Source organism: Capricornis sumatraensis, chromosome 2, assembly GCF_032405125.1.
Source record: "Capricornis sumatraensis isolate serow.1 chromosome 2, serow.2, whole genome shotgun sequence".
Lineage (NCBI taxonomy): Eukaryota > Metazoa > Chordata > Mammalia > Artiodactyla > Bovidae > Capricornis > Capricornis sumatraensis.
This window is the reverse complement of record NC_091070.1, coordinates 108,109,227-108,124,141: the sequence shown is the minus strand read 5'-3', so window position 1 is coordinate 108,124,141 and position 14,915 is coordinate 108,109,227. Positions and strand designations below refer to the sequence as shown.

The following is a 14,915-nucleotide window of genomic DNA, read 5'->3' as shown; positions in this document are numbered from 1 at the left end:
TGCTTTGGTAAATGGTGCCAATTGATTCACATCCCAGTGTTTTTTAAAAATGGCTACAGAGTGACATCAGAAGGGATGCTGGGGTCATCACTGAGACTAAGAGCAGGTTTTCTTTCCATAATAACAGCAACCAAAAGTGACCTGCATCAATAGGAGAGGACTGATGGTGTTCAGGTCATTGGAAAAGTAGCAGGACTAATCACGAGGGCAGAGGCTTTTCAAGGGAGTCTTTCCAAATGAAGAAAGGACACTAATGTGTATTTACCACTCAGTTTAGTTCAGTTCAGTTCAGCAGCTCACTTGTGTCTGACTCTTTGTGACCCCATGGACTGCAGCATGCCAGGCTTCCCTGTCCATCACCAACTCCCAAAGCTTGCACAAACTCATGTCTATCGAGTTGGTGATGCCATCCAACTATCTCATCCTCTGTCATCCCCTTCTCTTCCTGCCTTCAGTCTTTCCCAGCATCACGGTCTTTTCCAATGAGTCAGTTCTTCACATCAGGTGGCCAAAGTATTGAAGTTTCAGCTTCAGCATCAGTCCTTCCAATGAACATTCAGGACTGATTTCCTTTAGGATGGACTGGTTGGATCTCCTTGCAGTCCAAGGGACTCTCAAGAGTCTTCTCACAGTTCAAAAGCATCAATTCTTTGAAGTTCAGCATTCTTTATATTTACCATTCTGCTGCTGCTGCTGCTAAGTCGCGTCAGTTGTGTCCGACTCTGTGCGACCCCATAGACAGAAGCCCACGAGGCTCCTCTGTCCCTGAGATTCTCCAGGCAAGAACACTGGAGTGGGTTGCCATTCCCTTCTCCAATGCATGAAAGTGAAAAGTGAAAGTGAAGTCGCTCAGTCGTGTCCGACTCTTAGCGACCCCATGGACTGTAACCTACCAGGCTCCTCCATCCATGGGATTTCCCAGGCAAGAGTACTGGAGTGGGGTGCCATTATAGCAAACTTTGACGGAGCATATTGAACTATGGGACTGTCACAGAGATAACAAGAAAAGGGATATAATTCATTTTTTAGGCCGAACCAAAGTAGCTTACCTACTTCCTGAAGTCTAAAATATCCCCCCTCATATTTTAATGTGTTTTAAAGCTAGGCTGTCTTAAGCTAGATCATATAAATTTAATCAAAGTTTTAAATCCGGAAAGTAGGTTATTTACATCAGTGATCATATCTTAAAATTAAGAAAATATGCTGTTAAATCCTAAAACTTTAATACTCCCGCCCTAACTAGTATAGCCAGCCTTCCTAGAGCTTCACTGCAATTCCATAAGTTTAGTCAAGGAGATTGTTAATGATCATGTAGTATGAGGAGAAGGGTAAGAGATAAAATGGTGACCTGTATTCTGGAGGCCACAAGAAAGTCTCTAGAGGAACCATTGTCCAAGTAATAATGTCATAGCCTAGGTTAGACTGGGGGCCTTTTTTTTTTTTTTTTTACTTTATTATAATTGGAAGATAATTAGTTTACAATATTGTGATGGTTTTTGCCATACATTAACATGAATTGGCTGCATGTTTTAGCCTTCCTGTCAGATTTTCTTTCTTAAAGAGATCTCCAAAAATGCTCCACGGGATGAAGCTCATTGTCCTTGTCTTCCCAGGCTGCAGTGGCGTTGTGAAGCCAGTCCAGCCCAGTGGGCCCGAGGGCGTGCCCCACTACGCAGAGGCTGACATTGTGAACCTCCAGGGGGTGACTGGAGGCAACACCTACTCTGTGCCTGCTGTTACCATGGACCTGCTTTCGGGAAAAGACGTGGCTGTGGAAGAGTTCCCCAGGAAGCTCTTAACATTCAAGGAGAAGCTGGGTGAAGGCCAGTTTGGGGAGGTGAGCTGATTCTTGGAGTGGAGTCTCCAGTCCTTGGCAGTTCAGAGGGAGTAGTTGAATAAAAATGATGTGTAGGGCAAAGTGGCCCATCCGGAGTGGACTCACACGGGACGTGTCCTCCAGCCGTCTCTCCTCGCGTGGTCCTCTATAGTGGTCCCCAACAGTTTGGGCACCAGGTGTCATGGAAGACAGTTTTAGATTGGGGGAGGGGTGGGGTTGGCATCCCCAAATCCCAAGTGTATTACATTTATTGTGTACTTTGTTTCTATTACTATTATATCAGTTCCACCTTTAGAACATATATACATTCCTGGAGGTGGGGACCCCTACTCCAGAAGACTAGTATTGGGTCAGTCTCATCTTTGTCAAATAGCTGTGGAATTACTGGGAATTCTGATTTCTATACAAGAGTTTTTAAAGCAGGAAAGTCACTAGACTTAGAGATCCTAAAAACATCCAATATTTTCTAAATATTTTACAGTAGGTTACAGAGGGTGGGGACCATAAGATGTGATCATCTTTTATAAACTGTCCAAGAACATCCTGCTATTGGATAGCCAATTTGTTTTTTTTCCATTTTAATGGGAGTTACGTGTAAAATGGTCAAAAACAACCTCGCCCCTGCTTTTCGTCCCAGAATCAGCCACTAGGGAATAAATCACTAACCAAGATAAGGAGAACACTCTTCTCAATTGCCCTCAGAGTGACGCATGTAATATTTGACTTTTCACTCTTAAAACAGTCACATGAGCCTTCCGAGAAGTCAAAGCAATGATTTAAGTGGCAACAGAAGTTCTTCAATACCGCCATCTAAACTCCAAATGTGACTTGGTTTCCTAAGAGTATGGTACTGGTTTCCAGCATGGGTGGCCTGCTTTAACCTTGTGTAGGTTTGGTGGTGTTGGAGGAAGAAGGGCCCATGGCATTCGTTTGTGGTGTTATGTCCACTCATCCTGTCCCCTGAGTTGAAAATGCAGGCTTGTTATACTGTTACTGACATGTAGGTGTTCCCGATAATGCTAATTCCATCCTAAGGGATTACCTTGGAGAATAAAATACCTTATGTTTTGTGCGATCTTATAGCCAAACTCCCTTGTATCAAAGTTGAAGCATTTATACAAGATGACATTTTATAGTATAATAAAATAATACTGTATTTTATAGCTGTAATAAAATGCTGTTATAAATTCATTCACATATTTACTATTCCAACCAATAAATATTTTTTATAAAGCAGTAACATATCACATTAGCTTACCATTTAAAACAAATCAATTATTTGAGTCAAAGATATGCTACACATAGCTTCTTATTGGTCTTTTGATTATTTTGCCTGAGTTGTAAGAGTTAGTTTATCTCCAGGAAATGCCCAGCAAGAGTACTGAGACATCTTCAGGAGAAATGATGATGCTGAGACTAGATGACTTTTGTCTAGGTTCATCTCTGTGAAGTGGAGGGAATGGAAAAGTTCAAAGACAAAGATTTTGCCCTAGATGTCAGTGCCAACCAGCCTGTCCTGGTGGCTGTGAAAATGCTCCGAGCAGATGCCAACAAGAATGCCAGGTCTGTGGTCTACATTTTGAATTTTCCTATATTTGTTTCATCTTCAGGATCAGGGATACTCTTGGAAACTTCTGAGCAGTTTGTTTCTTTTGAGATGGGAAGGTCTGTGAGCTGCCTCATATATCCATTGTTGTGTTTTATATTTCTGATGGGTCAGTAATCCTCATCTTCACTCTCAACTCCTTCTAAAGCAAATGTACATTTTCTGTTAGATCTGCCACCTATTTACTCCCTAACCTCCTTTGCACAGCACTGTGCTTCCCAACTACACAACAGTCTGACATTCCTGAATGTCATTACCTACCCTTGCAAACTTTTCACAGCCACACACATCTTTCTTGCTAAGCTTCTGCCATTCGTTTTTCGCACTGAATCTCTATTTACTTTCTCATCCCCTGTTTTCTCTTTTATGCTCCTCTTCGTCTATATCCAGCAACCCCCCAAATGAGAAGCTACCTCTACTTGGAAAAGTACCCATGGACCTCAAAGCAAAAGGATCCACAGTCCTTTAGCAGTTTTCCAAACTGGCTAATAATCTCTTGGATCCTTTACTACATAAATTGCAGTTTCCAGCCACACTCCGTTGTTTGACAGCCTTTCCATTACAGTAATGGTGAGTTAATCCTCACCCAGACAGGCATGCTGGTTGAAAGCTGATTGAATGTGTCTCAGGAAAATCTGCACATCTGGGTAACATATGCATTTCTTCATTTGTGTTGCCTTGACTTGTCTCACTGATGTTCAAATTCATAAAAAGTTTACATTGCTATACCTCAAATTATCATAAATTTCAAGAATGGTGATAGGGTTTTATTAAAAGTCTTGCAATTGGCAGGATGTGGTATGAAGAAGAAAGAAAGTCAAGGGAACAGAACTGTAGTGGTTTTGGAATTTTAACTGTGAGAATTTCGATCTTAAGGATACTAATATGAATGAAAAGTGATATCCTCAGGTCCCATTGAAAGAAAGAATATTCCTGATATAAACATTAGCCCATGATTAGAGAAGGTGGCAAGAAGAAAGGAAAAAGAACTATGGCATGTGACAAAGCTTTTACCCGTTAAAAACATTTTTTTTTACCATGTTGTGTTGGTTTGTGCTGTACAGCAATGTGAATAAGCCATAATTATACATATATCCCCTCCCTCTTGAGCCTCCCTCCTTGCTCACTGTCTTTTGGTGAGGTTTGGTGTCCCATCTGTGCCCACTCCAATTAAGCAACAATGGATGGCTTAGGTTGTGTGCCCTCCCAAACCATGGACCCCCTTGCTTTGAGGTTGAAGGAGGAGTGAAATAGGAGAGGTGTTGAAACCATATTGATTTTAAGGATTTTATATTGACTGGTATGACTCCCAGTCCAGGATTGCTAGAGAACTCCTAGGAGACATACAACATGTCTGTTTCAATAGTTTTGAGAATGTGGGCTAGTGGTTTCACTCCCCCAAATATTGCTACTGGGAAGGTAGCCCACTTTGCGATTCAAGGGTGGTCATCACCATCTACTCTAACACCTATTAGTTTTGGCCAAGTGAGTACTTCTTTTGAAATGACTGCATTACCACCATGAACTTTAAACCGCTCAATTTTGAACAGGTTACTAAATGTGTGTTGTGATTGTCTGCTGGTACACTCTGCATTAAAAGAAGCCAGCATGGGACAATACAAAATTACCAGATAAACCAGAGGATGGTTGTTCTTTTTCAAAAAAAAGTGCCTTAGCTTTGTTTATAGAGTGACGCCATGACTTTTAAAAAAGCGAAAGACCCCAGTGCACTTAAGATATAATTTTCAGTTGAAGCTTTTATTTTTAAGACTAGTTTTTAGTAACCTACATTTGATTTAGCAAATATTAATCACATGAGTTTGAGTGAACTCCAGGAGTTGGTGATGGACAGGGAAGCCTGGCGTGCTGTGATTCATGGGGTCGCTAAGAGTTGGACACAACTGAGCGACTGAACTGAACTGAACTGAATCACTTTCTATGTGGCAGGGCTTTTGTTGGATAGTAAGGGTGCAAATGTGAATGTCATGGTCCATATGCCTCCCAAATTACAGTTGAATAAAGGTTTATCATGTTCCAGGATGAGTAGAATGAGACAGTTTCCAGGAAGCAATTTCTCTGTTCTCACAAAGGTTATCCAAAGGAAAAGAAGACTAGTATAATAGGCAGGACTAGACTTTGCTGTGTCTTTTCCCACTTCTTGATTCTAACTCTGGCAAGCTCTGGGTTTATCTATGTCTGTGTCCTTCAAAGGAATGATTTTCTCAAGGAGATAAAGATCATGTCCCGGCTCAAGGACCCAAACATCATCCGTCTCTTAGCTGTGTGCATCACTGAGGACCCTCTTTGCATGATCACTGAGTACATGGAAAATGGAGATCTCAATCAGTTTCTTTCCCGCCATGAGCCACCCAGTTCTTCCTCTGCCAGTGTACCCACTGTCAGGTAAATAAGCTGAGTCTTCCATCTCTTTTCTGGGTTCATGACACTAAGATGGGGAGCAGTGAGCTTTAAAGTTCATCATTGTTCTCGGATGGTAGGGGGTATTGTTGTTCAGTTGCTAAGTTGTGTCTGACTCTTTGCAACCCCATAGACTGCAGCACACCAGGCTTCCCTATTCTTCACTCTCTCCCAGAGTTTACTCAGACTTATGTCCATTGAGTCAGTGATGCCATCCAGCCATCTCATCCTCTGTCGCTCCCTTCTCCTCCTTCCCTCAATCTTTCCCAGCATCAAGGTCTTTCCCAGTTAGTGTGCAGGGAATAACAGAGCAGCTGCGCTTTGGGGGAAAGCAAAGAGATAACGGAGGAAGAGAGAAGGGATGTTGAGGTTGGAACCCCAGTTTGCTGGTACCAACTGTAGAGTATGTACCTTTCACAGGTTCTTGTTTCCGTAGGCTACTTTCTCTCTTCCTTTGTATTTCCTCAGTTATGCCAACCTGAAGTTTATGGCTACCCAGATTGCATCTGGTATGAAGTACCTTTCCTCACTTAATTTTGTTCATCGAGATCTGGCCACACGAAACTGCTTAGTGGGTAAGAACTATACCATCAAGATAGCTGATTTTGGAATGAGCAGAAACCTATACAGTGGTGACTACTACCGAATCCAGGGCCGGGCAGTGCTCCCGATCCGCTGGATGTCCTGGGAGAGCATCTTGCTGGTGAGTTTCCTGTTTTTGAGCTCTGCCCTAGCAACCAGCACATAGGCAGGTGCACAGGGCATGTAGAGGTGCGCCACAGACAGCCGGGGACAGACGAGGAATAGACTTTAATGTTTTCTCTGACCTGAGATGACTTACTTTGGTACTAATCAGTATTTTTTAACACTTGGCCTATTTCTTCTGATAAACTGTAAATGCTTACTATAGAAAATTTGGAGAGAAAGGTTAAAAATATCCTGGAATGATAAGAGATTTAGTATGAGTTTTTAAAAATCTCTACCCTTTGGATATTATTGATCTTAATTTGGGGTATTAAAATTTTGTCATTTAAAGAACTGTTATCCACATAAAATATTTTTTGTATTAATTTCATAACCATATTTCTAATTAATTATTTTGTTTCTATTTCAGTGATTATCATCATTTACTTTTTAAGTTCCTCATTCTTTGCTTTTATAATTTTTATTCAGTTCTTTGTATTCTGAATCACAAGTGAATAATCTTTTTTTTTCCCAAATGCTTCTCTTCTCTTATCATGCATATTTGAGGTAATTTATGCCACTTGGTTTTATGCCACTTAGCTGATTTATAGAATTATTAAACTTTAAACTTTTACTTCCTACGATGCTGAACACATGTAATTTTGTCTTTTGTCATTTAATATTCCAGAGAAAAGCCTGAAAGCAATCTAGTTTTGTTCATTTATTGTTAATCTATTTGTTTTTTGTTCATATTCTTGTACAATTTGTTAATTTTAAAATAAAAATTGTATAGTCATCTTTTTCCTCTCACCAAGATAACCGCTATTAATATTAATATTCTAGTATATTTCCTTTGAGGATTTTTTCTACACATGTATTTCTCTGAATATATGTATTAGGTATATAAAATTATTTTACATATTGGGGTGATACTATGCACATAAAATTCTCTCTCATTGGCAGTAAATATTCTTCAAAAACATGATTTTGATGGTTATATAATATTCTATTATAGATATATCCTGTAATCTAATGTCATAATAATTTGGTACTTTCCAATTTCCTATGATTATGAATGATGCTGTAAGATACGCCATTTTATAAATCATTATAAAGATTTTTATCATCTACATAGGTAAATCATGTATTTTACCCCTTTCTAATGTGATTATTAAGCTTTGCTCCCTTTAAATGTATTTCATGGTATTATAAAACATTATTAGACCAAGATTCAGAGGGTTTTGGTCCAACTCTCAGTTTTTCTATTATTAATGGTCTTATAAACCAAGGGATTTTAGTAAACCTATGTTGTCTCACTTTTCTGATCTAAAAAGTAGGAATAAATATTATCTACTTCAGCACTGTGATTATTGAATAGAACACGTGCAAGTATTTAATGGATGTTGACTGCATCTGAATCTCACTGAGATCACTTGTCAGTCTATCGTTCAAGACTGTGATGATCACTGAACAGGAACTACTCGAGGCATTCACACTGGATTCCTCTATCTCTAACACAGAGATATCTGGATCTCTTCCTGTTCTTATTTTCCTTTCCCGCGGGCATTTACCTGAGGCTGCCCTAGATCCTAGAGTTTGACCTTCTAACTCTAAGGGGGAGAGTCAGGTAGCTTATGGCCACATCCTCTTCAGTCCTTGGATCTCATCTGCAAGAGAAGGAGACCTCAGCAGAGATCCTGAGGGTGAGAGATGGGTGGACGCTGGCACTGAAACAACTTCCTATTGTTTTTAGATTCCCAGTGCATATCTTGGCAGTTCCAGTATTCCTTGCCCTGCGTAGTGAAAAACTCCATTTTATGAAAATCTCTCTGCTTTTGTCGTACATAGATTATTCTGACTTTCTCTTCTTTTCCTTACTTAAACAGGGCAAATTCACCACAGCAAGTGATGTGTGGGCCTTTGGGGTGACTCTGTGGGAGACATTCACCTTTTGCCAGGAACAGCCCTATTCCCAACTGTCAGATGAACAGGTCATTGAGAATACTGGAGAGTTCTTCCGAGACCAAGGGAGGCAGGTGAGAGCTTCTGGGGGTGGAGAGATGTGGCCTTGGGTGCTCCTGAAGGTGAGAGAAAGAAAAGTTCTGATTAACAGGATAGGCCTGAGCTGGAAAATGGGCTACCTGGATGACAGTCATTTGTCACTAATTATCCGGGTGATGTGAAAGACTAAGGCCCTCTCTAGGCATCCATACACTCTGCTTTATCCATGGGTCAACCCACTGGTCACTGGGGAGCATGAGGGAGTCCCATCAGGCTTCTGCATAACTCAAAGATGGTGGTGGTTTAGTCGCTAAGTTGTGTCCTACTCTGTGCAACCCCATGGACTGTAGCCTGTCAGGCTCCTCTATCCATGGGATTCTCCAGGCAAGAATACTGGGTGGGTTGCCATTTACTTCTCCAGGGGACCTTCTTGACCCAGGGATTGAACCTGAGTCTCCTGCATTGCAGGTTGATTCTTAACCAACTGAGCCACCAGGGAAGCCCAAGTCAAAGATACCAAGAAATAAATCCTGTCTCTCATATTTGATCTGTTTCCTGGTCTAGACTGTATAGTTTGTCTTTGTGGTTGAGGAACATAAGAATAAAAACATAAGCTAAAAGTGAATAAGGGAGTTATTAGCACTTGTTAAAAATTTTGTTTGGACTGTTTAAAAATATTTCTCAGCTTACATGCCCAGAGACCCTCAAGTGCATCCTGGCTTTGCTGTTCCTGGAAGGCACCTCTGGGCCCAGATGTTGTGGCCTCTTGGGACTCAGGAAAAGATAAGCTTCTAAGTTGATAGGGCCTCCAATTTCTAGTTAAGATATTCCAAGATTCTTTCAGATAGCTCAGTGTCTAAAGTTCCTGTGAGGTGTGGGATTGAAAGCTTTCTGGTGGCTGGAGCGCTGAGCCCCCAGAGTGACTTGGAGTGTGGCATTTCAGACAGGAAAATGATAACAGTTGAGGAGAGGGAAAAAGCTCTTGAAGAAAATTAAAAGTGGATCCTCTGTGCTTAAACAGATTAAAGCAAACAAAAGATAAGGGAATGACTAGAGACTGTGGAATAAGCAGGTTGAAAATAGGGAAGGGGGTGTCCTAAAGTTTTATTGTGATACTCTGTAGATATTTTGGTAGCTCAGCTCAGCTCAGTCACTCAGTCATGTCCGACTCTTTGCGACCCCATGAATCGCAGCACGCCAGGCCTCCCTGTCCATCGCCAGCTCCCGGAGTTCACTCAAACTCACGTCCATCGAGTTGGTGATGCCATCCAGCCATCTCATCTTCTGTCGTCCCCTTCTCATCCTGCCCCCAATCCCTCCCAGCATCAGAGTCTTTTCCAATGAGTCAACTCTTCCCATGAGGTGGCCAAAGTACTGGAGTTTCAGCTTTAGCATCATTGCTTCCAAAGAAATCCCAGGGCTGATCTCCTTTAGAATGGACTGGTTGGATCTCGTTGCAGTCCAAGGGACTCTCAAGAGTCTTCTCCAACACCACAGTTCAAAAGCATCAATTCTTCGGCGCTCAGCTTTCTTCACAGTCCAACTCTCACATCCATATGTGACCACTGGAAAAACCATAGCCTTGACTAGATGGACCTTTGTTGGCAAAGTAATGCCTCTGCTTTTGAATATGCTATCTAGGTGGGTCATAACTTTCCTTCCAAGGAGTAAGCATCTTTTAATTTCATGGCTGCAATCACCATCTGCAGTGATTTTGGAGCCCCCCAAAATAAAGTCTGACACTGACTCCACTGTTTCCCCATCTATTTCCCATGAAGTGATGGGACCGGATGCCATGATCTTAGTTTTCTGAATGTTGAGCTTTAAACTTTAAGATCACTCAGGGGATCTAGATTATCTATTTTGGTTATGAGGTAATTGCCTTCTCATCTTGGCAAAAGATGATTTACTGCTGGGTGCGTGAGATAAGGAGTGCACCAAAGGAAAAAAAAATTTTTCTGGACTAGGGGCATGTCATGGCCACCTGGGTGACCTATTAGATGTCTCATGGACAATTAAAGGTAATGTGTTCAATTAGAAAGTGTAATTTTATTCATCATAACAATGATTCTAATTTGCTTACATCCTGGCATTATAGGCAAAGGGAGGAATATTTTAAACCTTTCAGTTTCCCTGATTTTATTATTCAGTGATTGAAATCTCACATGCAAAAACAATTAGTATGAGGCACAATTGAACCACCAAAACATTCAGCCAAGACAGGCATGCTTCCCCTCCCCACACTTTATGTCCACTGCCTGCTTTGCATTATATGTATTTTTGATATTAGGTAGCTTTTTACTTAGTACTAAAAAGTTGCATATTAATTAATCAAATGTTATGCTGCTGCTGCTGCTGCTAAGTCACTTCAATTGTGTATGACTCTGTGTGACCCCATAGACAGCGGCCCACCAGGCTCCCCCATCCCTGGGATTCTTCAGGCAAGAACACTGGAGTGGGCTGCCATATCCTTCTCCAATGGATGAAAGTGAAAAGTGAAAGGGAAGTTGCTCAGTCATGTCCGACTCTTTGCAACCCCATTGACCGTAGCCTACCAGGCTCCTCTGTCCATGGGATTTGCCAGGCAAGAGTACTGGAATGGGGTGCCATCGCCTTCAAGTTGCATATTAATTAATAAAATGTTATGCTATTCATTTCCAAAGAAAATATTGTTTTATCATTTAATGGAAGTTTTAAATTCTAATAATCTCTGGGATTTAATTTTTCTCATTTATTTTTAACTGCTTATTAAAAGGGTCCATCATGTTCACTTTTACTAAATGATGCTAGAGAGTCAAATATATTTTGACCAACTACTAAATGGTTGAATAATAAAATTAAATATTTGAGTGAAGCCAAGACCAAAGCCTAATATCACCATCATATTATGAGTAAGCTTCTCACCTATAGGTTTAAAATATTGATAAAAGTTTATTTAATTCAACATATGAACAAACTAAGCATAATTCACTAAATCTATATTTTATAACAGTTTACAAATTTTAATTACTTTAAATTTATTGTTAAAATTTAAGTATTCAATTTTTGAAAGTTTGACATTAGAATGTAAGCACAATAGTTATGCATCACTATCAGCTGCTAGATGGATTTTTATGGACTCTATGCGTGTGATCTAATTTGTATTCAAACAGCATTGTTAATGTCACCAACTTGTCGAATATAGCAGATAAAGTGCAGGAGAAAACTTTTCAGTAACACAAATTCTACAGAGAATCTTATCGTTAGGGCTCATAGCTTAGACAAATCTTAAATCTTTCAAAGTCAATTAAAAATGCTTGGAAATCTATAATAATAATTCCAGTAATTTACAAGTGTATTTGACAATTTTTGTTTTCAGTTTGTTTTTACAAATTGTAAAGAATTCTCAGAAAGCACTTTTCTTGAAATCCCATGGTCAAAATGAAATTAAATGATTAAAAATTAAATACAGTTTTAAAAAGCTTATTTTATTTGATGTTATGAAAAGTAAAATACTGTCAACATGAGAATTATTATGAAATATAACTTTATTTGCCAAGTTTATACAACTTTGAAAAAGGCAAATAAGTTATTTATCATTTCATTTTATTGATATCTGTTAGCTCAAAACACATATTTTTTTTCTAAAATTATTAAGTGAACACCCTGGATAAGGGCTTAACAGTTTTAAGTTTCACAAGTAGTATACGAGAGTGTCTATTATCCTGTATCTTTTACAATAGTAGTAATATTTCTTTTAAATACTTGCTATTTTTTAGCCATAGTCACTTTTAACATACTGAGTTAAGGTTTGTCAGATCTCATTATATATTCAAATAGAAGCCAGAGGTATTTGTCTTTTTACTTTTGATTAAGAATGGATGATGGAAAACTCCTTGGCATTGGTCTTAGCAATGATTTTCTGGGTGTGACAACCAAAGCCAAGACCTTAAACATGTGGGACTACATCAAACTAAAAATCTTTATAACAATGGAAACCATCAAAATGAAAAGGCAAACTACCAAATTGGAGAAAAATTTGTAAATCATATATCTGATATGGGTTAATATCCAAAATGCATAAAGAACTCATTGAACTCAAGAGCAAAAATCCCCCAACCATCCAATTTTAAATGAGCAGATCTGACTAAACATTTTCCCAAAGAAGACAAACAAACAGATGGCCAGCAGGTACATGGAAAGGTGCTCAGCACTGCTAGTTACTGGGCTTCCCAGGTGGCACTGATGGCACAAAACCTGCCTGCCAATGCAGGAGACAGAAGGGATGTGGGTCCGATCCCTGGCTCAGGGAGGTCTCCTGGAGGAGGGCATGGCAGCCCACTCCAGTATTCCTGCCTGGAGAATCCCATGGACAGAGGAAGGAGCCTGGCAGGCCAGGGAAGTGCAAATCAAAACCATCATGAGATATCACCTCGCACCTTTAGAATGGCTATAATCAAAAAGACAAGGAACGACAAATGTTAGTGAGCTCGTAGAGAATAGGGAAGCCTCATGCACTGCTGATGGCAATGTACATTGGTGCAGCCACTAAAGAAAACAGTATGGAGGTTCTTCAAATAATTAAAGATGGAACTACCGTCTGATCCTACCATGCACGATACAGGCTGGTCTACGTGTGGGAGAAGGCAATATTGAAATGGGTAATTACTAACTAGCAGCAGATGTTGGACCTGTGATTCCAAAAGCTTGAGACATTTAGGTTTGGTTTAGGAATATGTCAGTATACAAGGTTTTAAAAAACATAGGTCAGGAAATGACAGGTAAGCAGAAGATGACATGGAGTCAGTCTTGCTGGGTGGACACAGTAACTTGCTTTGAGAGTAGAGCCAAATACAGATCTAGGTCGGAATTCAGGGCAGGGCTGTAGAGGGGTTAAATGTACAAATGTTGCTGAATAATGTAAAGAAGAAATCCAATCTTCCCACCTGCGGCCAGTACAAGAGAAGGAGAGCACAGAGAAAGCTATGGTTAAGACACAGGATACATCCTGTGTCTCAGTGGCTCAGATTCCATTCTTAGCCAAGGAGCCAAGGCAACTAACATGCTTTCCGCCCTTGCCATAACTGGCTCAACCAAGATAAAGCTCACTGTGGATAGGCCATAACTGGAGGACTAGGTGTTCTAATCACTTTCCAGTCAAAGATGTCTTCTTGCCTCAGTTTCATCTTTTGCATGATGGTAAGCAACTTAGCAGGCATGCACGCACAGGGACCACAGGATGGCCCATCAGGAAATTCTGCTCTGCAGACCTGGAACAGACAAAGAGAATGGAAAGGGATTGATATGATGTAAAATTCTTGTGAAGAAGGAGAGACACCACACCCATTTCGGTTATCAAGTCCAGGAAAGTGGGGAGTGGGCAAATCATACTGTGACGCAGCGACCTCTTCTCCACACTCTTCTAATATTCTCCTCTTTTGTTCATTTTTTGTTTCCAAAGACTTACCTCCCTCAGCCTGCCATTTGCCCTGACTCTGTGTATAAGCTGATGCTCAGCTGCTGGAGAAGAGACACCAAGCACCGGCCCTCTTTCCAGGAAATCCACCTTCTGCTTCTTCAGCAGGCGGACGAGTGATGCTGTCAGAGCCTGGCAACAGGTCCTCCTCACAAGCCCCACGACTCACCCTCGCTTAAGCCACTCCATCTGGACACTGAATGGACCTGGGAGACAGAGGCTTGTTTGTCTTTCTCTCTTTCTGTCCCTTGTCTCCCTCCACTCCACTCCCCGACTCTACCCCTGACACATATATAGTTTTTTTTTTACGTTAAAGAACTAAAAAAAAAAAAAAAAAAAGGCCTAGGACAGATAAAATCTAGTAAAGACTCTTACTTGATGTACTTAAAGTATTGGATAACAAACGCTAGATAATTTAGATAATTTACAAAGGATAAATATGCTCGTGTTTATGAATGTGCAAATTCTACAATGTATTTTCCATGTTATCTTTTAAAAAGTGATTTCAGAAAGAAAAACTTGAAGAATACTAATGTCTTAGGAAACATGAGACTAGGCGTAGGGAAAACACTTGGTAAGTGTGGAGAATCTGATGAAATGGTATTCAGTAACTAGTTACCGATGGTTTGATTTCCTAATTTGGCCTGTAGACATGACCTAAACTCTGCATTTTCCTCTCCTGGCAAAATGTTACATGCTTAGAAAAAACTCAACTTACTGGAATGGTGGTTTTGTTCATTCCTGGGCAGGGATGAGGGTTGAGATCTATATGCATAGGAAATACAGAGTATGGACATAGGGAAGAATATTTACTGCCAGGCTTTATGAACAGGGATTGTTATTTGCAAAAAAAAATGTGCCTCATGCATGGAAGTATTCTTAAATAGAGAATGGACACAGGAAAAGAGGTCAGT

General features: G+C 40.3%; 1 protein-coding gene across 1 annotated transcript in view; it reads left to right on the top strand.

Moving 5' to 3' along the window:
- DDR2 (discoidin domain receptor tyrosine kinase 2) overlaps positions 1-14,121 on the top strand; it is a 64,897-nt gene extending 50,776 nt beyond the window's left edge. The window contains exons 11-16 of the mRNA XM_068964516.1: positions 1,614-1,837; positions 3,273-3,400; positions 5,655-5,846; positions 6,330-6,564; positions 8,432-8,581; positions 13,987-14,121. Of these exons, the coding sequence (XP_068820617.1) occupies positions 1,614-1,837; positions 3,273-3,400; positions 5,655-5,846; positions 6,330-6,564; positions 8,432-8,581; positions 13,987-14,121 (1,064 nt within the window). The remainder of the gene's footprint in view (positions 1-1,613; positions 1,838-3,272; positions 3,401-5,654; positions 5,847-6,329; positions 6,565-8,431; positions 8,582-13,986) is intronic.
- The last annotated feature ends 794 nt before the right edge of the window (positions 14,122-14,915 follow it).